Below are 26,358 nucleotides of genomic sequence, written 5' to 3'. Positions count from 1 at the left end.
TAAGCGGGTGTGGTTTCGGATGCAGGTTTCACACTACCCAAATCCACACACGAAATATCCTGTGGCACCCGAATCCAAACTCAATCAACTCAAATTTTCATCCATTGACTCGGGTTCGGATGCGGGTGGAACTTGCGAGTTTGGATCTGCCTGCCATCTCTAGGCAAAATGGATCTAACCCGTCAAGCATGTCCATTTTGTCCCACTTTTCTTATGACAGACCAAAATTTTATATCTACACTCTAATATGTTCGCTCCACTACACCCTTTTTTTTTCCAGCTTGTGGACCTTGACATTCACGTGAAAATTATAATTTTTATACTTAAAAAGTGCAATGCCGCGGACCCGCCCCATACTCATTTTTATGAAGGACAAAATAAGGTTTTAGACTCATATCCTCAACACAGATTTTAGACTCATATCCTCAACACAATTCCCCCGCACCCACAATGCAGGCTAGAAAAACCATTTGACAGCTCTAGTTAGTGTTGACTCAACTATCACTTACATTTATACTTAAGATTAGGGGTGTGCAAAATATCCGGTTGTGATGCCTAAATCCATAACCAAACCTAAACCATTTTTAAATATCCAGATATAATTGAATATTTATAACCAGTTTAGTTATTAATGGTTTGGTTATCCGTTCATATAATCCAGATATAATTAAATGGTTATTAACCGGTTAAATTATTTTGGATTTGGTTATAATCCGTTTAATATCCAAATCCAAATATTTTAATTTTCAAAATAAATTTTTTTTTTTTAAAAAAAGTTTTGGAAATTTTTTTTTTTTTAAATTGGATTTTTTTAAAAAAACCGGTTATATAATCATAACCAAATTTATAACCGGTTTTATAACAAATTTTAATTAAAATGTGGTTATGGTTATAGATCCGAACCATTTAAATGGTTTTAAAATGGTTATGGTTATGGTTTTTTTGTCAAAAAAAAAATGGTTATGGTTTGGTTTTTGAAAATAACCAACCATGCACACCCCTACTTAAGATATGACATAGGGCCCGTTTGTTTTGGCTTTTTGTAAAAATGATTTTTATAGTGTTATCAAATTTTGTGAAATTTTTTTTTACAAAGAAACTTTTTATAAAAGCTCCAAATAAAAATTTTGTTTGAATAGTTATTCTTAAAATGTAATTTTAGGTATTTCATTTATATATGGGAAAAAAATTTGGATATCAAAATTTCAAAAAATCACTTAATTTTGAAGTTATTTCAAATAGATTTTCATAAAAATCATTTTTGAAATACAACTTTTTGAAAAAATTATGATTTTGACTAAGTTTTAGTCTTCAATTATGTATATTTAGGTTATAAGATGTCAAAGTTAGTGTTTCATTTAAGAAAAAACGAATATAAAATAACTTGTTATATTTTAAAAAACGATTTTAAAAAATCTATTTTCAAAAATACAAAAAAAAATCTATTTTTTTAAAGCTGAAACAAACTGGTCCATAATATTCTTTAGCAATTTATTTCCATTGTTTCATACACAAATATCTAAAATTAAATCAAAACATCATAGCAGCTCTATGATTAGAAGTGGGGAAAGAGAATAGTAACCAAAATCTAAAAGTGATGCTTTTTAATCAATCACACTCCATGTTATTACTTTAAAAAAGCACAAAAATCCAAAAGAAGAAAGAGTAAAGGATCTGTCTTTTTGAAGTGCTTCAGCTTTTTTCTCAAATATAAAACATACACCTAAATACACAAAAATATAGCATTGTTGCATTTACCAAAAAAATAAATTCAAACCAATGTGTCAAAAATAAAAAGACCAAAAGGACCAATATCTTATGAAGGGTAAACCATTGTTGTTGATTTCTAGTTGTTTCCCAACAGCAACAAACAACCCTACTTTTATAACATGACATTGCCCAAAATCATGTGTCTATGTTTGGTAACACGGTGCGCCACCACTACTACACGTTTAAGGCTTTTTTTCACCCTGATTTTGGTAACACGGTGCGCCACCACTACTGCACGTATAAGGCTTTTTTTTACCGTGATTTTGAGAAGCGGGTATGTGTAGCCGGGTATGTGTAGCCTCTGTTCCACCATGATTTATAAGTTTTCCAAACAAACAAATCATTTGTACAAAAGATGAATGGCATGCTCAAATCATCATGAACCAAGCCATGCCATCTTTGACAAACTAGCATCAATAATGAACAATGATGCAAAAAACTAACTCACATCATTCCTGCTACTAATTACATTTGTTAGCTTAACAAATCAAGATCTTGCACCAAATTAACGAAAAATAGATAGGTTAAGTCTAGAAACGGAGTTCATCGTATCCGTATCCGTCCTTCTACATCCGTATCCATCCTTCTACATTGTTAGCAAGAGATCCTGAACAATTTCAGACATAGCTGGCCGGAATTCAGGTTCACGCTGAAAACAAAAATTAAAACGATTGAAAGGCGAGTAGACGATAACGGATAAGCAATAAGGTGTTACCAATATGTTAGCAAATTTTGCGACACGGAATGGATCTCTGAGTTTAGCCAATATGTTTGCTTAGTGGTTCAACAATTTATGTTCGATCCTAGTTGCACAATTAGATTACCTGAATACACGACGAAACAATATCTGCGAAACGCGACAAGGACTTCATAGAATATGATCCATTTAAGTGAGGGTCAACCATTTTCGACAATGCATCAATGTCATGCAGTTGAGGTACTGCCCATCTCACCAAAAACTGCTCTCCGCAAGGCCGTGACCTGTAAAATATGTACATTGAATTAGCAAAATACGGCTTCGCTTCAAGCTGAACTGTAAAAAAGTTGAGAAAAACGAACAAATTTGCAAAATGAGATTAATCACCTGTCGTGCGATTTTCTTCCCGTGAGAAGTTCTAGCATTACAACCCCGAAACTAAACACATCACTTTGCTGTGTATAACTTCCAGACTCAAATTCTGGAGCACTGTAACCGTAAGCTGTGAGGAGGCGTCCAGATAACTGAAATCGATGAAATGCTAGTCAGAAAAGTAACGAAAACGGAACAATCGGAAATAAAAAATATGTAATCATGCCTTGATGTTTCCATTCGAATATCATATTTTTTCGGCCATTTATTTTGTAACATTCAATAACACTCCAAGAACGTATAAAACGATACAAGGCTTAAAGAGATACCTGACCAACAGCGCCAGAAGATAGCAAATGACCTAATCCGCAATCGGAGACACACACTTCCGACTTTTCATTCAGGAGAACATTAGCAGACCGAAAATTTCGATGTACAATGGGCGGCTGGAAATTCTCATGCAGATACCTGATCCATGGAAAAAAAGAAAATGAAAAACCGATCTTTGTTAATATAAAACGGAATTAGATATTGAGTTGTTCACTAAACTCACTCTAAAGCCCTTGCAGCACCAAGTGCGACCTTAATGCGTTCATTCCATGGAAATTTAATACAATGTTCGTCATCACCGTGAAGTGCATCTTGTAGGGTTCCGTTATTACAATACTCATATATAAGTAATCGTTGGTTATACTCGGCACAGTAGCCCACAAGCTTTGCAATATTAACATGCTGGATTTTTGAGATGCTAGATACCAATTGAAGAAACTGTTCGTCGGTTTGGTCCTTGAAAGCTCTAGTGTCCAATTTCTTCACCGCCAATAGCTACAGAGAAAATTCAAAAGATATAAGCATGTGAAGCGCCAAGAAACCAAGTGAAGCCGTGAAAAATTTAAAGATTGTACAGAGAGATTTGAGAATCATAAAGCGGTATATTGCTTATTAACCGAACGAATACTACCTTTCCATCAGGGAGCTCGGCTCTATAAACAGATCCAAGAGTGCCTTCACCAATAAGATTTTCTTGGGAAAAGCTATTTGTATATTGTTGAAGTGATGCAACGGTATACATTTTGACGGAACTTGTCATAATTTTTCGTTCAGTGGCATTGGTAGTTACTGCAGAATTGACGGTGACCTTTTCAGCGGGAACTATTGGTAGAGGATGTGGTGGTGGCTGCAGGAGCGAAGGTTTGGAAACATTATTGTATTCCGAAGTTGCAGCAGATACAGTGTTGACATATCGATCTTGTTCATCCTGAACCTTTGGAACCGAATTCGTTCTCCTATTTGGAACTTCATTGAAACGCGATGTTTTCTCAGCTGCGTCATTGTGAGTAGGTTTATGCAAAGTATTTGGAAAAGCCTCCACATCAAGCTTCTGAGAGTTTTTATCTTTCGGGTTTCTCTTACAGCACCACGCTGTACAAACACAAATTCCCAAAGCGATAAATATTAATACACCGGCACCGGCAATCCAAAAGCCGTGCTTTGCTAGGAAAGACTTCTTAACATTTCCAGGCGACGGTGATGGGAAGTCAGAAGGACTATAAACCACGTGCCAGGGTGATTCTTCGGGAGATAGACCGGTAACTTCAGGTGAGGGGGCTAAAGCAGGCAGCGTCGGAATAATAGAAGTATTAAACGGATTCCCGTCTTTTCTGCAAGGAATATGCTACTATGTTAACCGGAATGATGAAAGATTTTGAAATGAGGTAATAAAAGAATTCCGTTGAAACCATTACTTACTTCAAATTAGGGATGTTCAACACGTTCGGAGGAATTGGCCCGGAGAATAAATTATTCTCGATATTCCTACAAATTAGTAAAAATTCACGAATTAAACGACGAAATATATTTTCTACTTTCTATGCATTGTTGCAGGATATGGATAATAAGAATTATTTTGATAGTAAGAATTGTACAATTCCTCGAGTGGAAGGTCTTGCAAAACTAAAAGGGTCCCTCCGAGTTGATTGTTCTGCAACCGTCTGCAAATGAAAATTAACAAAATAAATAATAACAAATCCTCATAGAAAAAGCATGAAAACGTAATCTATTCTTTGCGAGAAAATTTGCTTACAAAGCTGTAAGAGATGATAAACTCCCCATTGATGAAGGAAGCTCGCCGGTCAAGTTGTTATCGGCCAAATCCCTGCGTCATAGCACAATAGAGTTTCATAAATAGTGTATGCCAAAACATGAGAAATATCAATATGGATATGGCGTTACAAGATGCGGGAATATTTTTCACTCACAAGGTTGCCAAAAAAGATAATAAGGATAAGGCATCGGGAATGCTTCCATTTAACCGATTTCTTGCCAGAGACCTATATGTTAAAAGAAGGGAGGAAGAAAAAAAGGTTTACTCAGTACTTATGGATCTGGCAACAAACAATATTAATAATTACAAGAATCATGAACTTAGAAATGATATCGAAAACATACAAGCTCGTTAGAGTAGGTGGTAAAGTGAACGGAATGGCACCTCCAATATGGTTGTTGCTAAGATCACTACACAATGAAAAACAGAATGCATCATGAGGTTTCTACTTTCTAGTAAAAAAACTGATTTCTCTAATCACCCGTGACATTGGGCATATAAGATCATATCTATGTAACACTGACACTTCATATTGAAGACGTGTCTGGTGTCCAACACTTGTCAGAGCCCGACACCGCAAGACACTGGCACATGCGGTTACATTTAAGTATTTCACTTTCTCAAATTATTATCTGTGTCGAGGTATCAGAGTCAGTGCTTCATAGGAGCCAAGTGCAACATGGCAGAACAACACATTTTTAAATCACATTGGACAAAGATGCTTTGGAATTTAGTGATTCTGAAAAACAAAAAAGTAACGTGTACTATAATCTTGAATATTGACACTTACAGTTCTATAATGGATGGAAAATCCAAATTACTGCCGAGCTCTCCACCCAAATTCAAGCCTACCAGTCGTCTGTCAACCCAAATAAGTCTTATCATCGTAATCATATCATTACCGTTTGAAACCAATTACGAAAAACAACAACACAATACATTAACAAATCAAAATTCAAGAAAGGGTGAATAACCATACATGGAAGTTATGTTGGTGAAGACACATTCCACACCTTGCCAAATTTCTAAACATGGATCCCCTCCCTCAGGCTTCCACCCTAGAAGAGGCGGTGACTCCATAGCAGCATATAGACTATTGAGTGCTGCAACTGTAATGTGACCATTACACAAGTTAGTTGATTTGAGCTAACGGTTAAACCAGTCATAGAATTAGGAGTTCAAACCCATGTGAAGCGAAAAATAGGGTTTTGAAAAACAGTCCGCGGCCGCAGAAATGGTTTTGGCAGATACAGATACCGATGCCACCATTATCACCGCTTTTTCGATTAAAGTAAAAATTGTAATTAGTAATTCACACCGCGACGACCGCAATCAGTGTCGCGAGAGTGGTACCAAACGAAATTGCGAAAGCCTTTACTCGATCGCGAAGCTTTTTAAAACAATTCATATAATATTTTAACAAAAACAAAGAATGAGAAGCATATACAATACCATCAACAGGGTCAGTTTCTGCAACACAGAAACTTCCCATTAGAATCACAATCATGGAGGTAACAATAATTGGCACATGCATCCCCAAATTCGAAAACCCCATTTTCTCAAAAGATAAAAAGCTTCCACCTTTGAAGCCACACCACCTGCACAGAACCAAGTGAAGCTCAAAACTCATAAACAGAACAAAACAAAAGGTGGAAACTTTACCAAGAATTTGAGATGATTCTGAGAAAGCAAACAAACCCTTTTGAAGAATGAATCCCAAATGAAAGGGAATATCCAAAACGGCAGAGAAAATTGAGTAATGAAAAAAGGGTTATGTGTGTAATATGGCGAATGAAAATTGAAAAAGATGGAACATGTGACGAGGTACGAGAGAAACAAGATATGTGAGAATTAAGGAAGTGTTAGGAAAAACCTTAAATGTGGTTTTAGTGTTTTGTAAATTGTATAGTAGAGTAGCATTGTGCAAAGTACTTACATGCACTAGTAATGTGACACTTTCACTATCTTTCTCTCTCTTGTGTTTTTTTGCGTTGCTTTTTCTCTCTCTAACCTCAAAAGAAGGGAAGAGGGACCAGAAGTACGCTTTGATTGAGGATGTTATTTATAATAGGGTCCACAGATTCTGCCGCATGAGATTGAGAACAAGAAACAGAATGATGCTATGTTGTGTACAAGATTCTTGTAACATTTTAGATTCCTAATTTTGAATAAAATTTGTTTTTTTTTTTAATATTTAAAATTTTCAAATTATTTTGTTTGATTTTATTTGATTGTGATGATTTGATAAAATCATATATACTTATTGAGATGCAATTTCGATAGATGTTTTAATCAATTGTATTTATTGATTTTAGAATTTTTTTAGGTATTGTTATTATTATATTTAAAAATTTTAAATTATAGTTAATCTTATTTAATAATAAAATATATATATTTGGGAATTACATTGTAATTTTTCTAAATTAATTTTTAGATTTATTATACTTTTCAATAAAGAAATTGTTAACTTATTTACGCTACTAGTATATTATAATTATGAGAAATAAAAAAAATAGTATTATTAAGAGATTGAATATTTGACCAAAGGTTTATATTCAAATAATTTGACTAATACTTATAAGTTGAACTACTCCATTTATTTCTCATTAAATTATTAAAATAAATGTTATAATGTTGAAATACTTATTTGTAATTAATGAAAATTTTCAATATTTTGAATTGGCATGACATTACTATTTCTTTTATTTTTTTTAATTGGTAATTTTTATTTAATTTATTTTATTACTAAAAATTCAAATAATATTTTGTTTGTGAAATTTAAATTTTTATGTGATATCTAAGACATTGGTTAAGAGATAAAAAAGATAAGTTGAACATTCGTTAAGAAATTAAAAAGATAATATTTTTTAAAAATATATATGTATTTAATGCATTGAAAATAAAAATAATTAAATTTTTTAAAATATCTACAATATAAAAAAATAAACTGTTTTAGAAAATACTAACATATCTACAATATCTACGATATAAGAAAATAAACTGTTTTAAAAAATACTAACATACCCTTATGCTTCAATATGCTGCCACGTGGGTGTCTTCTCCTACCAACCAGTATTTGTCTTGCTTCTTTCTCTTTTTTATCACATTTAATTTCATGATGATACATACATTGCTTTTTGCTACTTCATTTGCTTGTATTTTCAAACTCTTTTGCTTTTTTTTAAATTGTTTATAATTTTTTCCTACTTCCAACACATATCCCTCTCCTATTCTTTTGCTTTTTACTATTCTTTTATAAAAAATAATAAATAGTGAGATATAGAATAAATTATATTAAATAAAGCGTATGACCATATAATTGTTAAATACATAAGTAATAGTTTTTCTATCTTATTTAAAAAAACTTATAGATAAGCACTTATAAAATAGTTAATAAAAATTAATTTTTATTTGAAAAGTTATGTATTTGATTTTTATTTTAAATGGAAACAATTTTTTCACATATGATATATTAAATATAGTACAATAACAAATTAAATAACAAAACTTCTATCAACTATTGAAAATGTAAGTATATGTCTATGTCATTAACAATATAAAAACATTCATTCTTTTTTAAAATACCATTAATTAATATATATATATATATATATATATATATATATATATATATATATATATATATATATATATATATATATATAATATTATTGATTTAAATGTTTTTACGGGTACCAGCCATTTTTTTATACATTCAATTATTTTATTTTTACGGGTATCAGACATTTTTCTATACATTTAATTATTATTTTTTCACAAGTACCAGACATTTTTCTATACATTTTATTATTATTTTTTCATGGGTACCAGACATTTTTCTATACATTCAATTATTATTTTTTCACGGGTACCAGACATTTTTCTATACATTCAGTTATTATTTTTTCACGGGTACTAAACATTTTTCTATATATTTAATTATTATTTTTGCACGGATACCAGATATTTTTCTATTAAAAATATACATTTGAAATAAATATGTGTCCCGTACAAGAACCCATGCGAACATGCGAGTTTGTTACTAGTATTGATTGTATTAAATGTTTAAAATATTTTCTTTATTTAGAATTTCTAACCAGTAACCCGAGGCACTGACTAATAGGGGTGTTCACGGTTCGATTTGAATCGATTTTGAGACAAAAAATCATGTGATCCAAAAATATATAGAGCATGCCATTTGGTTCGATTTTTGGATGACATAAAGAAAAATTCAATCCAATCGGGTCCAATTTATATGGTTTATTTCGGTTCGATTAATTCGGTTTAATTTGATTTTTAAACCAACACTACTTACAAATTAAAAAAATGTATCTCAATGTCACCTTATATCTGATTGCTACTTGAAAATATGCCACTAAAGTTTACCGAGAGAAATCCACGAAGTGTCCAAATATAAATGTTATTGTTATGTTGTGATTTGAGATAATCAAAGAAATTAATAAATCTGCATTTTACAATTATGTAATTAAGAAATCAAAGAAATTATGCTTTGATTAGCAAAATTGCAAACAAGTGTTATTCACTACAAAAAAAAAACTCATTAGTGACGTGAAAAGCACGCCACAAAGTGAAAAAACACACATCACAAACCAAAAGTGAAAAGCACGAGACAAGGTGGCAACATAGTAATGACGTGATTTCCACTTCACTATTTAGTGAAGTGAAGAATCTTCAGTTGCGACGTGATTTTCATGTCACTAATTAGGGACATGTAAATCACGTCACTACAAATTGCTATTATTCAACATAAATTTTGATGGATATTTACAGGTTGCGACGTGATTTCCATGTCACTAATTAGTGACATGTAAGTCACGTCACTAACATTTTTTTAAAAAATTTAAAACCAAATTAATATATATATATATATATATATATATAATTAATAAACTAAATATATTAAAATTGATAAATTAAATTAATTAACTAAATATATTAAAATATATAAATTAAATTAATAAACTAAATATACTAAAATATATAAATTAGTAAACTAAAATGATAAATCAAATATTACTAAATGTAATTATAAATTAATTAATATTTTACATAAATTCAAAATCAAAAGTAACAACAAAATAAAAATTAAATTAAATCATCAATCAGTACGGGTCGGGAAACTCATCATCATTTCCGTTCTTCTGATCAGTCGACGCATAACCACCCACATTTTGATTTCCACCAAACGATTGCATAAATTGCCGCATTTGTGCCTCCATATCAGATTGTCTCTTCGCCATGATCTCCATTTGCCGCTGATGCTCACTCTGCATTGCCTCCATTTGAGCCTTCAAAGCCGCTTCACGTCGCAACCTCCCCAACGGTAATAAACAATCTTCTTTCACTGCAAAAAAACATGCACAAGTCAGCCTTAATTGTTAGACTAAAGCCTGCAAAAAATTAGCGACGTGAACTCCACGTCACTGCTAAAATTTTGAAAATTTTCAGATTGCCCCCATGTGAATGTCCCCGCCTATTTAATTTTTATTGTTGCGACGTGATTCCCACGTCACAACTATTTTTTTAAAAATCAAAAACCTGACACACATAATATTTACGCTATGTTTGATATTTTAATATTAAAATTTTTTGTGACGTGTTTATCACGTCGCAACTGCCTTTTTTTACCCACGTGATAATCACGTCACTACTTCACGTGGCTAGAGAGCACATTTCTTGTAGTGACTATTTCACATAGCTGCCGAATTATTAGCATAAATATAACAAGTGTTACTATTATTATCGGCTGCATAATTTCATAATCATTTCATAGCTGCATAATTTGATAATTATCAATTATGTTAAGAATTATTTCATAGCTGCATAATTTCAAAATTTTATAATTGTATTTTATTCAGCAGAAACAACAGCTTTAACAAAACAACAGCAGAATTGTATGATCAAAGCATAAGGATTAAATAGAATTGCATCAAAAGTATAGGTATTCAAGAGTTATAGTAGCAACAAAATTTCAACAGAATTTCAACATAATTGATTATCAAAATAACAATTTTTCTAATTAGCATGCAGCAGCTCCAACTTGAAAATCAAAATCACGTATCCCATAAAAGTCTTCACAAATCTTCACAATTCTTTCACAATGCGGATATCAACAGCTAATCAGAATCTATCCTATAAAAGTCTTCACAAATTTTGACAATTCCTTAATGTAAGTTTTAAACCTATCTATATGGCCCAGAGATGCACGGACATATTTAACAGCATTCTTAATCTTACTAATTGAAGAATGATAGTCTCCTAGTCCATCTTGGACCACAAGATTCAGAATATGCGCACAACACTTAACATGCATATGTTCCCTTTTCAATGGACGTGAATTCCAATCATTCATTGTACTTTTCAAGTAAGTGATAGCAACATTTTTAGAACTAGCATTATCAACCGTAATGGTGAAAACATTACCTATTAACCATTCCTCCAAACATTTTTCAATTTTTTTTCGATGGTTACTACTTTGTGATTCACAATTGGACAGAAATTCATAATCCTTTTATAGATTTTCCAATCATGATCAATAAAATGTGCAGTCAGACAAAGATAGCTCACATTTTGCACAGATGTCCAACAATCAGTCGTAAGACAGACACATTGATTTGGTTTATTTAACACACTTTTTAACTTATGTTTCTCACTCGTGTACAAATCCAAACAATCTCTAGCAATTGTATTCCTTTTGGGAATTGAGAGTTTAGGTTGCACGACACTCATAAAATGAAGAAATCCCTCTCCTCAATAAACTTAAAAGGAAACTCATCAACAATAATTGTCCTAGCTAAAGCTTTCCCACATGCCTCAAATGAAGAAATCCCTCTTGATTTGGATCCTTTGATGAAGACAGATTGAAATATGAGACATACAACTTAAATGGAGAATTGAAGAAGGTTGACAATTCAGAGAGTAATTGAAGGTTGGGGCAGATTTCATGCGGCTACAATGAATGTCATTCATTGTATTTAATTTTGAGGATGATTGAGAATCTGAGAGAATAATTTTAGGGACGATTGAGAGTCTTTATGAAGATGGGTGGCGGCTAAACACAATTTAGGGAGGATGATCTAATTATTATTCATTCATTTTATTTAATAAATGAGAATAAATGGCAAGAAAATGGAATAAATACACGTTCGGTTTGGACAAGTTAGGTTCTCATGCAGCCAACCGTAAATCGAACTGGTAGGTTATGCTACATGGTGGTCCAAACACATCGAAAAGAAATTTAGATCTTTTTTTTGGTTTTTTTATTGGATTGGATCTGAAAACCCCTACTGGCTAGCATGATTAATTTTTATTAAAAACTAATGTTTTTTAAATAGGTTGTTGTCCAACTATATCTAAACAAAGAAAGTGTAAAAGAAAATACAATAGATTAATGCAAACAACAAAAGAAAAACATAAATAAATACAAATTAATGTAGGATCGATTCTATTTTTGTTACTTGGTGGGTTTTGGACTGGATCTCTAGCGATCATTTTGTACATTCGTTGGTTTTGATTTAATGAAACATTTCTTTATTTAAAAAAAGAAGAAGAAATTATTCTTAGGACAGCCAATAAGAAAAACATAAATAAGTTACAATAGATTATCTATAACTATATATAAAGAGGATACAAGATTTTGGACCGGCTCTTTTTCCATTCCTAAAATATCCTTTATCATTTAATTAATTACAATAAATAAACAATTATTTAATTTATTATTAAAAAATAAAAAATAAAAAATAAATACCTAGCAAAAAAAAAAAGCTTCATAATGGGTCTTTTTTTCCATCACTTAAGTAGTTATAATTTTTATGTGTAAAATTGCAACAATAATTCATTTATTAACGCCATCGGTTCAAATTTTTGTATCATTTCACTTTGAACTTTATATAAAACATAAGAGTGCAGTTTGTGGAAGTTAATTTCTTTCACTCTTAATTGATTAAAACATGCCGTTTGTGTTTTATTGTCTAAAGTGCAGAAAAAAATATACAAGTTGGTGTTATCTCTCATCCCATCTTCTCTAAATTAGTTATATACTACTATTACTACAATTTCTTCAAACATATATTGTGTAGTTACAATTTTATATCTTAGTCACAATCTCTGCTGTGTATACTGTATACGTTGTTCATCTATTATAAATGACTGCTTTATTGGTTTAATACCAAAATACTATCTATTGTACTCAAAATTTAATATTGATCAGAATACACACAACATGTTTCTTCATACAAATAGTTTATATTAAAATCAAACTTACTTAACTTTTTTTTAAATATTTTTACACGTCAGTGCATAAAAAAAGCGAACTGATAGACACGAGAGTGTCCGTCTAGATGTTAGTTTATATTACATCAAACTTACACAAAAAAGCACGGTTAATATTTTCAGACGTTAGGGAAATAAAAAAGTAGACGGACGGGCATGGAGGTGCCCGGCTGGACGCTAGTTGTAATAACAATAATATCACAACTCAAGTAATTAAAAATATTGCCAAAACTGGTCGCCACTACCTCCCATGCTTTCAAGCCAGTGGACGAGAACTTATTGGTTACTTAGGATTAATAAAATCTTGGTGGACCATATTTTTGTGATAAATGGAACTACTTATAGAAAATAAATAATACTTAATTACAGAGATGGAAATGAGCCGAGTCGAATTCATCTAAACTCGGCTCGACTTGATAAGAATTGGTTCATCTTGAAATTCAACCTGAGTTTGATACAATGTTTTAAGCTTAAATTTGACTCGTTTGAAATTCACAAACATCTCAATTCAACTCATTAAGTTCAGTTTGTTATGTTCAATTCGTGAGTCTAATTCGTTTAAACTCAACTCGACTTGATAAGAATTGGTCCAGCTTGAAACTCGTCTTGAGTTTGATATGAACTTTTTAAACTTAAATTCGACTCATTTGAAATTCACGAACAACTCAATTCAACTTATTAGGTTCAATTTGTTATGTTCAGCTCGTTTGCTTCACGGACTTATAAATCGTCTTTTTAAGTCTAATTATTTTTATATATTAGATATTTTAAAATAATTTTTTAAAGGAAAATATTAAAATATAATAAAATTTATAAGATTGAAAGAAAAGTAGGGAGTTGAGATTTGGAGTTAGTATTTTAAACTGTTATTGTTATCGATAAAACTCTTCTTATATATATATATATATATATATATATATATATATATATACACACACACACACACACACACACATACACAAGTGTGTGTGTGTGTGTGTGTTTCTCCTGCAAGGGTATGGAGACTCAGATGCCTTAGTAGGTATATTACACGAATGGGGTGAGAGCTAGTTCACGACGGTGAGTAACCCTTTACGGTGGTTTTTTAGGTTGTTTAAGAGATCAAGTCACGTGGGGTGAGAGGTCCTGTTGTTGGCCAGCGTTGCTAGGTTGCAGGCAGGCGTAGGGATGTCAAAGGGGTAGAGAATGTTCGGAGGATGCTTCCCCGCTCCTCTCCCCGCCCCAAATTTATTCTCCATCCCCTCAGATCCCCACGGAGATCCATGAAGATTGACTCTTAAAAAAATTATATACTTTTCGATCAAAACTATGACACTATTATGTCGTTATTTTTTTATTTTTTAAAATACACATATTTTGCATCTTTCTTTTTAAAAAAAAAATAAAAATACATCTTGCATCAATAACAAAAAAATACTTGTTATTGCTAATATTTTTTCTGGAAAAAAATAATAAATATTAACAGAACTTGTTGCTACTATGCTTCGGCTAATTTATTACCACAATATCATTGTCATCCAACATAAGTGGTTGATTATGTGTGAGTGTGGCAAATCCATAACTACTAATTTATTAATTGAATGAAAAACATATTACTAATGGAAGTAAAGTGAATTTGAAGAGTAATTACCATAAGCACAATGAACAACAGAGAGTGGTTGATGTGATGATGAGAACATAGGAGATGGTGAATGTAGGGGACAAAGATAATTAAGAAAAGAAAAAGAGGAGAAGGTGTGTACATTATATGTATTGGATGCACTTTTCTAGGGTTGGATGCTTGAGTAGTAAAACAATACATTATACAATAAAACATAAAAATAAATGATCCATTATGACTCTTCATTTTCTAAAATATTAATATTTTTATGTAAAATTGTATTATTATATATTATATAATATATAATATGTAAAAATTAAAAGTTAAATAATAAGGTCAGAGTCGGGATATCGATGGGGCGGAGGGTACTTACCCAATTCTCGCCCCCAAAGTGTCATCGGGGGAATTTTTCCCTCCATCCCCGCGGGGAAAAAACTCCCCAACTTCAATGCTCTGAACAGATAATCCCCACAGGGATCCTCATTAATAGATGCAAATTGACATCCCTAGACAGACGGTTAGAGTGATGTTTCTAGGGTTACTCAGAACGAAGTGCTCTCTTACTAGTGTTTGAATGAGTGTAAGTAAGAAAGTGTTACTTGAGAGTTGTCCCTCACCCCTGAAGGATGAGGTATTTATAGGAATTACAGATTCTTATGGCTTTCTTGGAAAAGTCGCCTCGCACCCAGTCAAAAGGTGGACGCTTAAGTTCCTATTCCAAAGGGATGCGTAGGTCAGTCGTTATCTTGACTTTCCCACTATCCTAGACACGTCTTATCTCACATTTCCTCTCCTAGGGTGATGAAAATGCAGGGGCGAGGCGGTATCTCCCTGTAGGCGACCTCGCATCGTTGTCCTTTTCTAGGGCGGTCCCGAGCTATCGCCCTAGGCAAGGTTATATGAAAAATATAACACTTCAATATATATATATACACACACACACACATACACACACATACGCGCGCACGCTTGCGTGCGTAAAGAATAGAGCCACAAGAGAATCACAATGGGTGATTTTTCTATTCAAAGATTTCACTCTTTCTTATTGGTTTGAAGTGGATCCATTTTATAATGATTCCCTCACCAGTGATATGAGACAATGTAGGCAGAGACAATTAAATGTCACTCAATGGTTATTACGACCCAATATTTGATCATTATAAAATTTGAGGAATATGTTTGGACATGTTGTCGCCACGATGATAAATACATATAAAAGCGTGTTTGGGACATCTCGGTCATGTCCGACTTATATGACGTCTCACGGTATACCTCGACCTTGGGGGCTTATGTAACATCTCCTTGTGAGTGCACTTGCCCATTAGATGTTTTGTATGATGTCAAAACTAAAGAAAACTTTAGCATTTATGTATATTTGACGGTATCTTTGAGTCATTATGTGTACCTTTGTATTAGGGATCTTAGAATGCACCTAAAACGTATTTGAGAAAGGTATTATGCGTAAAAATGAATTATATGGCATTAAAAATCAAAATTTGCTCAAAAATCAAGTGTATGTGTCGACACATGCATTGTATAGGTCGACACATGTACGGTAGTAATAAAGCATGTAGCTTTTATTTGAATGTGTCGATACATGCAGTTTTTTAGGTCAACACATTCTGAGAAAATTAATCTTATGTGTCGACACATACGATTTTCAGGTCGACACATGTATTGCATTTTTAAAGCCTATAACTTCTGTTTGAATGTGTCGACACATGACCTGATACAAGTCGACACATGTTATTACATTAGTTGGCACATGACTTATATGTGTCGACACGTACTGTAGTTTTTCTGAAAATTTACATTCTTTTTTCAAATTTCTAAGTTTCCCTTTTGCCACCAACTTGCTCTACTATAAATACTTCATACATGCATCATTTCAAAGTTGATGAAACTATAAACACATACAAAGATTGCTCTTTATCTTCAACCTTCCATCTATGCATACACACAAGCAAACTACACATAATAATTTTTTTTTCTTGGGTGCCATCTAGACTAGGTCGATAACGTTCAATTTAAGTAGGTGTACCGGGTAATTGGGTTGAGAATATTTAGGGGTTTCATTGAAAAAATTGTGAGTGCTAAAATAATTTTATTTTAATATTAATAATATTAAAAAATAAAATTTTAAATTTATTATATTTTTGAAATAAAATGTATATTGGTAAAATAAAATTTAAAAATAAAAAGTCATATTTATAAAAGTTTTAGTGACACCCACAAAATCGTAGGTATAATTTTTACTACTTATAAAACTAGGATAACATAGAGTGACATTCACTGTAATTGTAGAAAAAAGTTTGTCTGTTGCCAAAAGTTATTGTGACATCAATTTAGTGTCACACCACGCCCCCTTATCGTTGACGTCAAAAGGGGTGTCACTAAAAGTTTTGTAGACTTCTACCTACAGATATTTGACTTTTTGTGACAAATTATGAGTGTCACGAAAAGTCAATTTTCTTGTAGTGCATGGTTGGAGATATTTCAATTTGTTTTTCTTAAACTATTTGTTACTCAATTTTATGTTTATTGTATATTATGATCATGTTTCCAATAGCGTCGTGTACTACTTCCGTTCCAAATTATAAGTCGTTTTGAGCATTTCCCACGAATTAAGAAATACAATTATTACTTTATGAAAAGTGAAATGATGTATAAATTTACAAAAATGTCCTTCAATAATTACACTGAAAAGAAAAATTAAAAGAGTATGAAAAAGAAAGAATAATAAATGATAGATGATACATTGGGAAAAATTGTATTAATATTGCGTTGGAATTGTAAAGTGACTTATACTTTAGGATAATTTTTTTCTCCAAAGCGTCTTATAATTTGGGAAGAAGGGAGTATTAAAGAACTGAAGAATATTCATACTTTTTGTCAGAATTTCAATGTAACTATGAGTTAGAGTCTAGTCACGTCAAAAGTCTAGAATTAAGGGCTTTGATGTCTACCTATTTTATATGTAAGGCTTATTTTTAATTACAATGTTTTCTTGTAATATTCTTACCTAAATTATCAATTTAAAATATCCAACAACTTAGTAGATTAATGGTATTATGAGGATAAAAGGTAAAATAGTCATTTTATTATATACGGATAAATTGATCACTTTACAAGATTACAATATTATATGACCTTATCTCAGAAAATTAATAAATATTGAAATTTTCATAATGCTTATACAGTATCCCCAATTTTTGAATCTTTTCCCAAATAACATGACACATATTAGCCTATATTTTCAAAGTGGAGTTGTGGTTGTAAGATTAGGATGTAACAAGTTGAGTCTAGGTTGTAACAAGTTAAGCCATTAAATCATCCTTTTGGAAATGCAATGTTAGGTTGTTTACTCAAAAAATAGATAAGTCCAACCATTTTCTAATTCCTCTCATGTCAGAGGCTATATAGCCCCATTAGATATGTGTGGGAATTTTGTTAATTGAGAATTTAAGATAAACAGAAGTCTTTTGCCTTAGAGTGAGATGTGAGGTGTGTTTTTCTAAGGAATTGTGATGCTTGAGGATGAGAAATAGAGAGTGGACCGAAGCATGATTTTTATTGAATCTTCAAAAGTAACCAGTTATGTAATTGATAAAGAGGTGAGTTTGCTTTGAGGATTAAATAGTATATTCCCAGCACCATAGACCTGAGCGAGTTAGTGCAATAAAAATACTCATACGCAATGAACATATAAGGACAATCGTTCGAATATTAGGCGATGAGATGAAAATCACTCTAATGATGAAATATAACAAGAACGAAGGATCTAAATCACTAAATTATGGATAACTTGGAGACCACAGTAGCATGAAAGGAATAACGTGACGAACACTATGGAGGTAGGCATATTGTACCTCAGACTAGTTCTATTTAAGGATAAGGAGATATTATTATCAAAAGTCTTTATCATTTATCTAAAAAGGAGAGTAATAAAGAATCAACTAAGACCCAAAGTACTATGAGCTAATAGTATTCGAGTCAAGATAAAATGCAGTCTAATCAAAATAACATGTTGTAGAGTGCCTGAGACATGTCTTGGAGAACTAGACCTAGAAATTGAGAAATTTTGACCTAAATAGTTTAAAAAATCCCATGTTGAGAAGGTAATGCGCTCGATAAGTGAAAATGGATCGAGTGGGAAATGAACAAAGCAGTATATAAGAGGAAATTTGGATTATAATGGAACACAATGTGAGATTCATAAAATGAAACCACTAAGTCAAGCCATAGGAGAAAAAAGGAACATAAGATTTCATAAAAAAATCATGGATGAACATGACATTTGCCACCGAAAGATTGGCCCAAGAGCATCTTGACCATTGGAAATTATGAGAAAGGGATCATGAGCTCCAAAAATGGAATAGAAAGTCGGAAGTTTACAATAATACATACACAATGGAGTTTGACGCACATGCGAGTTTTAAGGAAAATATAAGTGAAGTGTGAATTCTAGGGACAAAATTCTTTAAAAGGAGGGGAGATTTTAGTATCTTAACCTAAATTATCGATGTAAAAGATCCAATTGTTTAATAGATTAATGATATTATGAGGATAAAGGGTAAAATATACATTTTACCATATAAGGATAAATTTGTCAATTTATAATATTACTAGCGGGATATCCGTGCTATCGCACGGGGCCGTTTGGATTTAATATTACGTGGATAAGATCTATCTTATGAAGTTATTCCGTATATATTTAAACAATACGCATATTAATTGGATGACTATCGGAATAAAAATTAAACATGCAGTATGTTAAATAATAGTTAACGATGTAAGAGCTAATAATACATCCAAATTTTAGCTCTTTAACTAAAACAATAATTACACGTCGCAATATGTCATTTGTTAGTTTTTAAATTTGTTTTACGGATCATAAACATTGACATAATCACAAATATAAACAAAAAAATATGTAGCAACCTTTATGCATTGATTAAAGTAATATAACAACATTATACTTATACTTATTTTTTATATTTATAAAAATACTTAGAACCGGTTTATAAAAACACTTATTTGATCCAACGCTGGGTAAAATAATTTTATAAAAATAATTAGTATATTTTTCTTGTTTATTAAAATATTTGTAACTTGTTTCCGTTTATAAAAATAATGGTATCACCAATATACTTTTTCGCATTTATAAAAATATTTTTAACTTATTCACGTTTATAAATATAATTGTATTAATAGTAGACTTTTCCCGTTTATAAAGTTATTTGCAATTTATTTTCGTTTATAAAAATAGTTGTATCAACAATAGTCTTTTTTCGTTTATAAAAAAAATTGTATCAACAATAGACTATTTTTGTTTATAAAAATATTTGTAGCTTATTCCCGTTTATAAAAATATTTGTATCAACAATAGATTTATTTTCATTTATAAAAATATATGTAAGTTATTCCCGTTTATTAAATCAATTGTCTCAATAGTTGATTATTCCCGTTTATACAAATATTTGTAATTTATTCCGGTTTATAAAATCAACTGTGTATTGACATTAGACTTTTACTTTTTTCCGTTTATAAAAATATTTGTAATTTATTCCCTTTTATAAAATCAATTGTATCAACAATAGTTTTTTTTCCGGTTATAAAAATACTTAAAACTTATTCCAGCTTATAAATATAATTGTATCAACAATATTTTTTTCTAATTTATTAAAATATTTGTAACTTATTTCCCTTTATTAATATAAGTGTATCAACAATAGTATTTTCCCTTTTATAAAATATTTATAATTTATTTCCGTTTATAAAATAAGTTAACAGTAAACTTTTCTCCGTTTAAAAAATATAAAATATTTTGTAACTTATTTGTAACTTATTCTAATTGTATTAATTTTGTTATTTCAAATAGTTATTTAAAAAATAGTGTATCAATTTTTTCAAAAAATTTGATGCTCTTACATTTTATGCCGGTTGTTAAAAAGTTGATATAAAATCCACGATTTTCCAAAATTTACTATTTTACACCGGTATTTGAAAAAATCCGGCATAAAATCAAAGATTTTCTCAAAAGTTACAAATATATGTTAATAATATGCACCAAATTTTAAACATTAATTCATACTTATAATAAATCGTACATCTGATTATCTAACTTCAATTATATAAAACAGCAGCCAAAGAAATATTTAAAAGATGGACATTAAAATGAGAAGTATTCAACTGGTATCTCATAGATACGTTTACATTTACCCGTGAATTTAGATGAGTTAACAAAACTCAATTGAATCCAGATGAGTTAATTTTAATACTATAAATTTGAATAAAATCATTTTTCCAATTCAAATAACATTACTTTTAAATATTAGTCAATTTTTCCTAACCTAAAATTTGTAACAGCTTCCCATCAAATATCAGTTTTAAATTCTTCTTATTATATCATATTTAAAATTTTTCAAACCTATAATATATTATAGCTTTCCGTCAAATTTCAGTATTAAATTAATATCTACACTCATGCTATTTTAAAATTTCAATTCAATGAATATTTTTCTATCTTTTTTGTCAGGGAGAATTTCATAATAGAAGTTTAACTCTACAAAATTTATAAAATTTTGTAAATTTTAAAAGATTTGATATTTTATTGAATAATTTTAAATAAAATATAATAAAATTTTTAAAAAATGTAACTAATAATAATATTTTTAAATTTATATAAGAAAATTTATGCTTGATAATAATTTATAAAGATAATAATTAAAAATTAAATTAATTGTTTATAGTAATTTCTTAGAGATATTTTTGAAAATCAAGGAAATAATTAAGTAAACAAATATAGGGATAATAGTTATTTTTCCCTCTGCCAAATGGGCGAGGTTTGAAAAATTCTCTTTAAAAATAAAGTTTGGATTCGCCACCTAACATTTGAAGATTCTATATTGTTTTAGTCCCTCATGATACCCAGTCTTCAGGATATTTGATGTGGCTTTTATTTTTTAATTGTTTTAGTCCCTCATGATACCCCTTCATTAGAATATGTGATGTTAAATTGTTACAGTATATTGATGTTAAATTATTAATTACTATATAAAACAAACAAACATTTTTATTTAGTTTAGTTAATATTAAATTTTCTACGTAATTAAAAATAAACCAAATTAAAATTAATGTTATAGTTTAATTTAGTTTAGTTTAATTTAGTTTATATTTAATATTGGTTTATAATTCAAAAATAAACTAACATTTTTATATAATATTGAATTGAATTTAATTTAATAACAGTAAACAATATAATTAATATATTATTTTAAAAATTCAAAATAGTTATAAAAACAATGTTTATTTTCTATTATCTAAAAATTAGAACCCGTAAATGATTAAGGAAATAATATATTATTATACTAATTAAGAAAAAAATTGTTTATTACTAATTTATTTCGGAAAAATTTATTATTATAAATTATGAAAAAAATTATTATTAAAAATTATGAAAAAAGTAAGAAAAATCTTATTATTTAAAAAAAATATTATTAAGAGAAAAATCAAAGAAATGTAAATTAGATATCACGTGTTTTTTAAGTATTAGAGTTTATCTTGTTTTTATTACTATCATTATATTAGGAATTAGCTTTTTTTATTTTAGATAGATTATTTTGTATATTTATTATTATTATTATTATTATTATTATTATTATTATTATTAAAAAAAATTAAAAATCAGATATACGTTCTCATCTTTGGTTAGTGAACAAATCAATCTTTCCAAAAACAACACAAAACCATCATATCTTCATCATCAATTCCAAATCACTATAATTTTTACACAAAATCTTTCCAAAAGCGGAGTCATTAAGAAGAATGGAAAAGTTTAAGAAAATATTATTGTAATCAAAATTATTATTATCAGACATGTCCTGTATCATTGTAATCAAAAGTACTAAGAAAGTTTTTAGATTTTAACATTTTTTTTAAATAAAACTTATAATCTATAGAGTCTGCTGTTGATATAATCTGAAATGGACAACATTCTATCAACACACATAGGTATAAATCTATAGGGCACAACAAAAGAGTAAAAGAGGGTCAAATTGCCGTAATCAAAATATGTTTTGATTGCCTATTACATCATTTAAGAATTTTGAAATCAGCACATGATGAATATTTCTTTAAGTAATTAAGTCTATAGCTTATATGATAAACACTTAACATTATATCTTATAGGTATAAGTGTAAGTAGGGGTGGCAAAACGGCGGGCCGTCCGCCCCGCCCGCTGCCCGCCCCGCCTTATGCCCGCCAAAAAACAAGCGGGGCGGGCATGCCCGCCAAGTAAAATGGGCATAAAAGTCATGCCCGCCCCGCCAAAATGGCGGGTTGGCGGGCGGCGGACTTACCCGCCTATTTTTATTTATATTTATTTAATAGATTAATAGATTTTTTTTACCTTTTAATTAAACTTTTCACTTATTTTTTAAAACAATTTTTTATAAAAGCAACTTTTTAACAAATTTACTTAAAAAAATACTACATATATTTATAAATAAATGTATAAAATAAACCATCAAGAATTAAAATTACTAGAATTAACTAAAAAAAGAGTGAATTTTGGAGGAGAGGCAGGTTTTGGCGGGCGGCGGGTTTTTGCGGGGCGAGCTTTGGCGAGCGGAGGGTTTTTGCGGGGCGAGCTTTGGCGAGCGGTGGGCCTAAAATCCCAACCCAACCCGCCATTTTTTGGCGGGTGGCGGGCCGGCCTGGCTGTCCACGGCCCATTTTGCCACCCCTAAGTGTAAGCAATTGGAAAAATGGAACATAAAGAAACAGCCTCCACACCATTCACAACCTGTTAACAACACTCTCATATACCATTGCAAGTATCACAAATTTGTCCCAAATCATTCTACCAATGCAAGAGAACAACAACATAACAGTTAACTGCAAAGTTTATGAAAAACATAAACTTTGTTATTTAATTCAAACAAACAGATTTGAAACAAAAACAAAGAAGAGAAGAAAATGGAGCAAATAAGAAAACAACGGAAGATTTTGTCGACGCTGCATCTCACCTCCGACTACAACCCAATGCGATCATTCTTCTGAACTCCCGCAACAGCACACTGCAGCCAGCTGCCCCATGCCTCAATGATTGTAATTGTAAGCCAAATCAGAATATGAAAGAGTGCGCTGTAATCACCACACCTAAATCAAAATTGCATCGGCATCGTTTATTCTGATATGACCAACGGAAGATGAAAGAGTGTGTTGAAATCACCCCTCATAATCCTGAATCATAATTCAGATCCTATTCTTATCCTACATCGAATGAAACCAAATCTTAATACAGTTAATCCAGTCATCAACACAAAGCAATGTTTATCACTCTTATCATCAATATGAAAATTAGTCTTCCATCAAATTTGCATTCAAATTAAAAACATTCGTACATATATCACTTCAACTCCAACTGATTTATAAACGAATCATGTTTATCAAATACTTAAATTGATAGGATAAGCAAAAATATCAAATGACTTAATTTTTATGAGGATTCTTTTCCTCATGAGTATCAAATACTTAAATTGATAAGAAAAGAATCACCATCATGATATCAGTTTCCCATCAAATACTTAAAATGTCCTACTTTTCCTAACCTAAATATCTACTTTGAGAAATGTCTGTAACTGCACCAAGAATATCTATAAAACACAATAGATCTTTTAACGGAATCCGTTCATATATTCACATATTATATACGAAATTAACAGAAAAATGGGAAGCCACTTACCAACTAACACATTAGACTGGAATTTACCATCAAATATGGCATTCAATCCAAGTATGTTCAGGTAATTTACAGGAATATCAGGCAGCTCAATCTTCTTAACCCACAGAATACCAATTTGAAATTATGATTAATAGACTTAAAAGATAAATCATTCAGGGTCATTTTGAAATTCTGCATAACGTATGAAGCACCAACAGATAGTTCATCTTTGAATTTTGAAACCAAATAAGGCGGGACAACGACTTGAATCATATCTAACTACAAAACATATAAGGAAAAAGTATTCATATATAAACTAATAACTAATGTAATTAGGAACATGTTAGACGCTGGCCTATAGATCTAGAGGGGGGGTGAATAGATCTCACTAAGTTTTTACAGATTTTTCTACAGACTCGAGCGAAAGCGGTTCTGAATCGACTTGCGTCTATTCTGGACCGCTATTGCAAAGGTCGTATGTGTTTCAAAACCAAAAAGTAAGTGGAATTGATGGTGAAGTAATATGATAGCTAACCAATACGTTTAACGACTGAAATCCAATTAACTTCTAGATTGACAACTTTGATTTGCAATGCAGTAAGATTGGATTAAGCAAAAACACAAACACTTGGTGATAGGTTCAAATTGATAGTGATTCAAGTTGTGGTGAATTGTGATGTTTGTGCAGAACTTTAATTCACAATTTTAACACTTGAATCGTTGATCAATTTTGCACTTTGTCGCTACCGCGAAAATTAACAGAGTCGCCACTAACATATTTATCCTGAAAAGGAAGGGAATGCCAGCAAACCTCAAAACAAAACAACGGTCTCACGACCAGAGAAGAGGGTAAGGGAGTCGGTTACGCGAGGGGAAGGTATCAGCACCCCTCACGCCCATCGTACTCGATGGTATCCACGCATGTGTCTAAATCTATGGGTGTGTAACAAATCTACGCTAATCTGGACTAAAATGAATGCAGAATGTAGGGAAAAGAAAGGATTTTGCTCGCACGGGCCCTACCCCGCTGCCTACGTATCTGTTTTGCAGAATCAGAGCTACCGTAGCTCGGCTAACTAATTTCTGTTTGTTTTGTGTTTTTTAGGTGAACAAGTTACATTCACACTCCGCTGCTCGACCTTTGGAGACTTATGCTTGGGAATGGAGCGGAAATAACAAGCTCTTAAGAAAAGAAAATCAAAGAGTGTGGTTTGTGTTTTAAAAGAATGCATGAGGAAGACCTAAGCTAAGGGGGAAAGCTTGCTACTTAATGTTATCATACAAAGGGTGCAAATCTAAGCTAAGCTAACAACCTACGAGAAAAAGGGGAAGCACACAATAATATCACACAAACGAGCATCCGCTCGTGAAGCAAACAAAACCAACGGTACTGACCGAATGGTAGAAAAGCGGTCCCGCCATAGCCAAGGGGAGCAGCTCAACCCAAGTCAACCAAGCATTAGACCTCGCGAAAATGATCGGGCCATAGACAAGAGGGCGGACCCCTCTCAGCAACCAAGCCGTCACGGATCGTAAAGGAAAACGGTGCGTGCGTACACCGAGCATCAACGTCGAGCGACGCGAGCTATAGGAAAGGCGGGGGTCCGGCTACATGAACCCTTTTCCTGACATACTCGATAACAAGATCTTGTGATGGTTCAGAAGCGAGCAACGCGAAGCGTGCGCATACTGAACAGACTCGATGAGACTAGGCGGGGGTTGATTACGAACCCTTGACCGCATGCCTTTCATGAGGACTTAACGGAGTGCCATATAGGACTTATTACACCGTGAC

The 26,358-nt window shown here is 31.4% G+C and overlaps 1 protein-coding gene across 1 annotated transcript; it reads right to left on the bottom strand.

Annotated features, from left to right (window-relative positions):
- Positions 1-1,816: 1,816 nt before the first annotated feature.
- On the bottom strand, positions 1,817-7,002 carry LOC131628560 (protein STRUBBELIG-RECEPTOR FAMILY 3-like). The gene is made up of 15 exons (XM_058899389.1): positions 6,880-7,002; positions 6,396-6,541; positions 5,923-6,052; positions 5,734-5,802; positions 5,288-5,353; positions 5,098-5,169; positions 4,923-4,994; positions 4,765-4,830; positions 4,589-4,654; positions 3,801-4,500; positions 3,393-3,664; positions 3,169-3,307; positions 2,855-2,991; positions 2,595-2,751; positions 1,817-2,419 (listed from the first exon to the last, which is right to left on the bottom strand). Coding segments are annotated over exons 1-15 (2,157 nt in total). The 5' UTR covers positions 6,882-7,002; the 3' UTR covers positions 1,817-2,356.
- Between the last annotated feature and the right edge of the window lie 19,356 nt (positions 7,003-26,358).

Source organism: Vicia villosa, unplaced genomic scaffold (genome assembly GCF_029867415.1).
Source record: "Vicia villosa cultivar HV-30 ecotype Madison, WI unplaced genomic scaffold, Vvil1.0 ctg.000464F_1_1_1, whole genome shotgun sequence".
Classification (NCBI taxonomy): domain Eukaryota; kingdom Viridiplantae; phylum Streptophyta; class Magnoliopsida; order Fabales; family Fabaceae; genus Vicia; species Vicia villosa.
This window is presented reverse-complemented; position numbering and strand designations above follow the sequence as displayed.

Coding starts and splice junctions, on each gene's coding strand:
- LOC131628560 (XM_058899389.1), bottom strand. Junction 3,665..3,800: donor CCGAGCTCCCTGATGGAAAG/GTAGTATTCGTT, acceptor TTTTCTCTGTAG/CTATTGGCGGTGAAGAAATT. Junction 3,308..3,392: donor GGTGCTGCAAGGGCTTTAGA/GTGAGTTTAGTG, acceptor TCCATGGATCAG/GTATCTGCATGAGAATTTCC.